Source organism: Haemaphysalis longicornis, unplaced genomic scaffold (assembly GCF_048455015.1).
Source record: "Haemaphysalis longicornis isolate Haplotype H1 unplaced genomic scaffold, Haemaphysalis longicornis Haplotype H1 scaffold_3, whole genome shotgun sequence".
In the NCBI taxonomy this organism is placed as follows: domain Eukaryota; kingdom Metazoa; phylum Arthropoda; class Arachnida; order Ixodida; family Ixodidae; genus Haemaphysalis; species Haemaphysalis longicornis.
Window position 1 is genome coordinate 25081097 of NW_027526335.1, and position 8005 is coordinate 25089101.

Sequence of the window (8005 nt, forward strand, 5' to 3'; positions counted from 1 at the left end):
TCACTTACAGTTTATTAGTCAAATATTCAGAAAAAAACGCACAAAAAAGTATACACGCAGCGTATATAGGCAATTGTAATGAGCCTAAAAATGATTCTAGGAATTCTAAGATATACAAATTGTTCCTACATTTCTTGGCTATGATTCAATGTATATATCAACGCTGTACACCAAGTTTTGTATTTTTGTGGGCCCGTCAAACTAGCGGGACTGACGGCTGTGCCACTCCTCGAAGCCACTCGAGTGTAAGTCGGTCATGCATCCAAGCACACATTTTTGTGTTCTGACACAAAATCCTTTTCACTTGAGTGGTAAAAAACTAGAAAAAAAATTCAGCGCTCTTGAGAAGTGTCGCGCATCGCTCCGTAGCGGTAATCTGACACGAGTGCCAGGCTATCATGAAGGTAATAACGCGATATGACGCAGCGCATTTAGCAAAATATTCGCACCGTACGTTGTCCAGACCCTACACATCAATGTAAAGCCGCAGTCGTCAGATAGGAAGCCTGTTTTGTTTATAAATACAGCGGGACGCCGTTTTCACACAACTCGCCACTACCGCGGGTTCAAATTTCACTCTTGGCACGGTCTCTGCACGCAAAATATCAACAAAACATACTCAAATTGAAAAATCAGTTGTCAATAAATACGCCAGATGGCGTTAGTTGTCCGACAGGCGCCGTTTTTAGCTTTTGCGGGACGTTTGAAATCATCGGAACTCCATGTCCGATGGACACCATTTTCACACAACAAGCCACTATCGCGGGTTCAAATTTCACTCTTGGCGCGGTCTCTGCACGCGAAATATCAACAAAACATAATAAAATCGAAAAATGAGTTGTCAATAAATACGCCAGATGGCGTTAGTTGTCCACCAGGCGCCGTTTTTAGCTTTCGCGGGACATTTGAAATCATCGGACACCGGCGTCCGATGGCCTATGGCGCCATAGTGAAAGAGTTAAACCCAACAATCATCAAGCATAAACGGCACAAGAGATACATTTGCTAAAGCACTTCAATGGAGGCTTATGTCTGGAGGCCTATGGCACGGTGGGACGGATGACTGTCCGCTTGCTGTCACGCATGCTCCTGAAGGTGGCTGGTGACGACTGGTCTCTCGTGGCCGGTGGCACTCACAGCTGGTTACTCTCCCCGCTGACAACTGCCGTTGCGCTTATCTAGTGTGTCCATCTGACGTGCCACGTTCCCCTATATCACAGTCTTTGCACAGTTCATAGATGGCAAAAGAGGTGGCACACGGTAGTTTGAATGAGACTTTACAGGGGAAAATCCCTACAGGGTTCTTGTGATTTTTTTTTAAGATTTTTTTTTTTTAATAGTTGAGTCTCTAGTTGGTGAGCTTAACTTTGCACTTATCCAGTTTGCTCCCCGCAAAAGTGTCACTTTATGTCGCATCATCTGTTTCATCACAATTTGTGATTTGGGATGTTTGCAAAGCCTAAGTGGGTGCAACAACCTGACACACGTAATCATGTAAAACCCCAGTTTCGTTTATTTGTAGGTTTTTTCACCGTTCCTGCCTCTCCTTTTTTTTTAAAGGTTCTGTTTATTCCCCCCTCTCTAACTGCATTAAACCAAATCCATATGTAGTTGCAGCGGAATTTAATGCTAGTTAAACCGAATCTAAAAGTAGTTTCAGCGGGAAAAATGCTAGCATGATAACGCATTTAAGTTTGACAAACTTCTTGCACAATGGGACCCTGTAAGTGTACTACATGCTTAACGTAGTAGTACAACAAAGCCTGATTTGAAGCAGTAGCTATAAATATGGTACTCTAAGTAGGACAGAGTGTAGTTGTCATAATATGGAACTTGGGGCAACAGAACGCTGGCTTGTGCTTCCACGTACAGTCGAACACGGATACAGCTGAACCTCGTTATAAGAGACACTGATGTAAGAGACAAATGGGTATAAGAGACACTATTGACCCACATGGTTGGCTGCCCTATCTTTCCCATTAAATCGACCTCTTTTATAACAGACATCGGATGTAGAAGATTGGTTATAAGAGACAAGTCATCCTTGAACTTTAATCAATAATCTCACTTGTAATAGCCATTTTAACTTCAGACGCAGTGCCACCAGTCACTAATTGCAGTTGCTTCCATCCTGGAAGCACAGGTGGACGACAGACGCCTGCAGTCGCTATTTATTATAACTTCAGCAAACACACAGTGGTTCAGTCAGCTATGAAATGACGATGAGAAGCCCTGCCAATGGAAATGCAACTTACAGAAGTGGGTGAAGCTTACTGCCATCCATTGGATGGAGCGCGATCGCACATGCGGGTTCTCCCACTGGCATAGCTCCCAATCAAAAAGCATCGCAGATGTTGAGTCCTGCAAGCATAATGAATAGCCTGAGCACACAGCGGAAGAAGCTGTGCGCTCCGCCTATTCATCAGGCTTGTGAACTCAACATGTACGATTCATCATCCACAAACGAGGAAAGAAAAAAAAGCTTGCAGAATCGGTTGTAAAATATGCAGTGTAAATACAGTCATGAAGCAAACAAAGATTCAGAACTGTTTCATAAATTCTGGGGGCCAAACATAAATTAGAATGAATCTTTTGAAACATGCTGTAGCATTCTTTTGAGCTTGTTTTAGTCATAGGGTGCCCACATTGAACTAGGGTCTTATTAGTAAGTGAAAACATGGTACCCTGCTTATAAGAGACATCTCGTATAAGAGACAGAAACTGCTCCCCGGTACGTGTCTCTTATAAAGGGGTTCAACTGTATCTCTAACTCCGAGTGGATCGCGAAATAAGTTTAATATATTGATAATTCGAAATATAAAAGATGCCTATTTGAAGCTTATCTGGAAACTCCGCACATCACTGAAAGCTTTTCAAAGTTGCAACAAGTGGTGGCTTATCGATTTGTTCCTCACAGCACGGAAAATTCAAACCACAGCGTAGCGACCACCGCACTTCATTTAAAATAAGAAAATCAGCGTTGTACACTGTGCCACAACAGTGGCGAATCTTAACACTGACGCAATTTTGGGTGCAGTAGGCGGTTGGGAGCGTTGTCAGGGCCTCTATACTCGGTGGCAACTTAAGAACGGCATCGGAAGTTGCCGCTGTGCCTTATCACCGTAGCCGGATGTTTCTCCGTGCGGCGCAAGTAGGGCGTTACTGGGAATATTTTGAACATGGCGTGAGCCGTTCCCGTTATTTTTTGGACTTAATATGCTTACAAACGAGTCCAGTGATGACAAACAAACTGCATGAGACAAGGCAGACGATATCACGCATTCATAGCAAACCCCTTTCAAAACGCGCGCGCACTGACGTCACGGGTCCAGCGCTTTGGCGGAGTGATACACTACATGAGGTGGTTCCGTTCTTGAGTTGTAACCGAGTATAGTAAGGTCTGCTTCGTCAGCATCGGTGATGTCTGCCACAGCCTGCACATCGTCATCAGCACTTACGAATGCGTGTGCCATTGTGTCATTCGGAATGTCGCATGGGAATGCTGACATTTCTCTAAATTCACTCTCAAGGCCCTCAGCGCCGTCGTCTTCGGTATCAGAACACCTTTCATCTGGAGCCGCTCAACATAAACCTTTTTGCACACGACAAGCACCGGAATAGCCAGGCCGTGGCTGCGCTGCTTTCGCCTTAACGTCAGGTTTGATGCGCAGTATTGCACTAAAAAATGCTGAGCCGACATTGTTTAACTGGCCTGTACTCGTCAAATAATGTCTGCTTTTGTTGCTAAATCCAAATTATTTCGTTTTTCCACGACTGTGGCCCTGAAACGCGCGCCACGGACAAAACAAACACGCACTGTGCCACATAGGTCCCCCTGCACGAGCCACCACTGATAACTGCTCAAGCGCACAGAAAAATGCCGGGAACAGAGCGCTTCCGGTCGGTTTCACCTCCTACTCTATTGCTTGTATTCACTGGCGAGGCGCGCATGCAGGCAACCGTGGGAGTGCGCCGTCACTCGTTACGTCGGGCTCCGTGGGATGGTGGTACTTGTCGGTGCGAAGCACATGTCTGTGTTGCACGTTAAGAAACTCTACCTCAACGAACGTAAAGTATTGCGTCGAGTCCAATGTGAGTGCGATTAATAACATCTATGAATAACATCTATGATGTTATTAATCTGTTGAAAATCGGGTTGAAACGGAGCAGACGACGCACGCCGATGTTTTTTTTTTTTCTTTTTCTTTTTTTTCTTCGGTGTGCGGGCGCAGTGGCCCAAGCCACGCCATGTCCGTGACGCATCGGCCATGTCTGTGACCATTTCCAGTGTTGCCAAGCAAAGAAATTGACAGCTAAACTTTTCAACGAATGCCTCCTATAGCCTTTTGCACTCAATCACTCCCCACGTTCTCACTACCATGCGACTGCTCCCCATGCTAGCGTGCAAGCAGGCGTTGAAGGCCATCGAAGCGACGTGGCATCTTTCCCTTGTCAAAGAGCACGGCAGCACCAGCGATAAGTCATCATCTTCATCACATGCATCCCATTAGGAGAAGAGCACTTGCAGGGGCACTTGGGGCGCAACGTTCTAATGTGCCCGTGATCAGGAGTTTGATACACGCATACAACAGTGCTATACTTTTGCATTGGATTTCCGAGGGGCTGTTCATCCTTTTTTGGTAGAGACAATAATTCGATATATCCGTGTTCGATATAACCGTGTTCAACTGTATCACGATCGTTGCATTGCAGGGATGCCCAATCGGAAGGTGATCGAGTCTGTTGGGCGCGGATACCGGTTGCCGAAGCCAGCTAATTACGAGTGCCCGGACAACGTCTACAGCATAATGCTTTCCTGCTGGGACGCCAAACCAGAAAGGCGACCCACCTTCAAGTCGCTCTACGTGTTCTTTGATGACTACTCTGATTCTACCGAACCCAGCACGGTGGGGCAAAGGCAGTGAAGATGGTCTGCCATGCATGGCCCTGTCATGCCTTTCCGGGTGATTGAAATTTTTCTCTTTTGAGTCTGCATCCCAGTGCTTCTTGCTCGGGCAAACAGTGTCTTGTGCCTTGTCTTGCTTCACTGACAGTGTTGGGCTCAGCCCACTACGCTGGTTGCTAGGCCGAAGAGAAGACAAGTCATAGCAGATTGTAGGGACGAACACCACCCACTGTAACCATTGTCGCAGCTTTGTACATGCCAACACTGAAAGATTGGGCTTCACTGTGAATTCTAGGGAAAGTTGAAAGTGAAAACCACTTCACGCTTGTCAGTGCATACTTTGTCACGCCAATGTTGCACAGCTTGGCCTCCTCATTGCTTTCCTGGTCACAAGATGTCTTGGTTTTAGTAAATCTTTAGAACTATACTTTGGGAGTTTTGAAAGCATACGACCAGTTTTCTTTCTTTTTCTTCCTCTTCCCCCTCTTTTTCCACCCTTTTTTTTAGGGCTTGTTGTTGGTGCATTCTAAAAGGACAAAAAGTGAAAATGTGGACTGCTTTGCGTCTGCCTTCCTCTTTGTTTTTCTGTCCCACTTTTTGTGCTGTTTTTATATAGTGAACCAACTCTTAGACCATGTGCAGTACAGAGTTGCGAGTGTGAAGCTCGTGACCGACTTTGTTCTGTCTTTGGAAAAAGCCTTTGGCACTTCAAAAATGGGTCAATGTGGGGTGTTTCGTCTGAATCATAAATAGATTTAAAAATTTATCCCATTGGAAAGTTGCTAGAATTCAAACCTGAACCTCTTTACACACAAAAAGTTTATTGAATGCTCCATCACTAAGTTACAGCCCCAGGCAAAGCGAAAATTCAGTGTAGTAATTACGTTAAAGCAGACATTGATGGATTGGCGAAACCTGCTGCATTTGATCAAATTTTCATTTGCTGAAGGGAAGTTTAAAGCGGTAATCATTTCAGGAATACTCATTATTCTGCTATGCAATCTTTTGGCCAATAGCATTACACACAAGCTTAAGTCACACTGTAACCTTACGAAGTTTCATTGAGCGAGTGAAAAGGCCTGTGTGTTGCATTGCTATTTATAATAACCAATCATAAAAAATCGATCATTATCTCGTACCATTTCATGTGTCACAACTAGCTAGCACTCGAGCCATTTTGCTCACAATGCATGAACGTTATGTATCTGGCACTGTAACCTATTTGCACATGAAGGGAAAAAATTGGGAACTATGTAAAATTGAGGAAACATTGCGCCCATGGGCAATCACAGGGGGATCAAAATTTGTTAATTGGAAACATTCATAAAATGAGGTTTCGTAAGATCAGGGTTCAGTCTTCTTTTCTCTCTTTTTTACTCGCTTTTTGGGGGTTTTATTGCTGTTGTTTTCGGTCTATGCAATGCACTGGGCGAGCTGGTGTGCCGACGTCTGGCTCACCCACGGAGCAAGAACAAGACAGGAGGGGAAACGGCACTGCTTTGGGTGGCCAGATAACTTCAGAAGTGCTTGGCCAAGGCTAAGCTAGCAGCGTCTGTCACGAGAGAAGAAACTGTGCGGCCGCCGCAATCAGCATTTCACTGTGCAGCCTCAGAATGATTTGTGGTCACTATCATTTCTTCGATCAGGTGCTGCCACCCTCGCCATCTCCATCGCAGCTACAAAACTTTGTAGTCCGCGTTGGTTTGCATTGTGACATTATCTGGTCGCTCACCCTCACTAGCAGCAATGGGCCGTTCCGCCTCCTATACACATTGTCGCTCCAAGGGCTCACCTAACAACCAATGGGCCTACATGTTGTTGTGACTTATACAGTCAAACCCGATTATAACGAACCCGAATAGAGCGAATTATGCCATATATCGAACAAAAAAAGATCAGTTTCGAAAATACACGTGAAACATATTCCTTATAACGAAGTTCACATCTGATATATCGAACTTGGCGCGCCTAGAATTGCCGCCAAATGCATGGTCTCGGAGCGGTAATCGAGATGTTGATTGGCTGCGATGAAGATTTTGAGCCTCCCATGGAGCGACGTGACTCCCGGCACTTTCCTTAACTGTTAACGACGCGACTGAATCACGATTAAACCTTCCCAGTCAGCGAGTCCGGATCAAGATGGAAGCATCAGCGAATGGTGGGAAGAGCCCGCCAACGTTCCCGATGTTGTGCTGAAAGGAGTGCCCTTCGAGGATTGCTTGAGTGTCAACGACGACGTTGCCCTCACTGTGAGCCCTTCGGACGCCGACACCGTCGCCGATGTCATGGCTGCTGGCGCTGCTGGAAGCACCAAACAGGCAGGGGATGTCGCGAGCAGAAGCCGTCCAATGCTTAATGAAGTGCTTTCGGCAGTCAGTGTGCTACAACAATATTGCTTTGATATTGAAGGACACGGACTGCAACTGATGCAAATGATGTCTCATGTAGAGAATGCTGTGCTAGTTGACACTGCCAAAACGAAAGTGAAAACAAGAATCACCACTTTTTGGGAAAGTAGGTAGTTACAGCGGAAAGTAGCTTTATTGCTTTCAATAAAGATAGTTTTCTGTATAGTAATGGGATACGTTATTATGTTTGTTTCTGCATGCGGGGATGGCAGGAGGAGGGGGGATGGGGGTAAGGGGGGTCCCGCGTACTGCAAACTCGTAACAAAAAACTCGTTATTGGCGGGTTCAGCTATTTCGAACTATTAGATATATCGAACTAATCGTGACACATATTGCAGTTCGCTATAACCGGGTTTGACTGTATGTAGCTCTACAATAGCTCCCTTCACTATGTCTTAACATTTAAGATATTTTGGTATTTATTTTTTAACTGTAATTTCAGTGTTCATAGGAGGAAGATAGGAAAACATGCCTGAGCATTGTTGTGTAAATAAAGAAAAGGTTTCGAAAATTATCAATAAAATTGAGTGCAATAATTAAAATGTTGTTTTTGTGTATTTTTGTGTAGCTCATGAGAGCTGGTCTACCTTGACTTTAAATGCTCTGCTCGCTTAGGATTGGATATCCAGGAGTGAGCACATCACGTGCCACACCACGTCGTAAGATATGCTGGCATTGCACTTGCTGAGAT

The 8005-nt window shown here is 45.1% G+C and overlaps 1 protein-coding gene across 3 annotated transcripts in view; it reads left to right on the top strand.

The window, feature by feature from the left end:
- The window catches only part of LOC144174161 (tyrosine-protein kinase Src-2-like), a 33317-nt gene extending 25312 nt beyond the window's left edge, over positions 1-8005 (top strand). For 2 of the 3 annotated variants that reach the window (XM_077702659.1, XM_077702660.1), the window contains exon 12: positions 4714-8004. In XM_077702659.1, the coding sequence (XP_077558785.1) occupies positions 4714-4925 (212 nt within the window). In that variant the 3' untranslated portion in view covers positions 4926-8004. Of the gene's footprint in view, positions 1-4713 lie in introns of all 3 variants that reach the window. The other variant, XM_077702661.1, reaches the window with a different exon arrangement.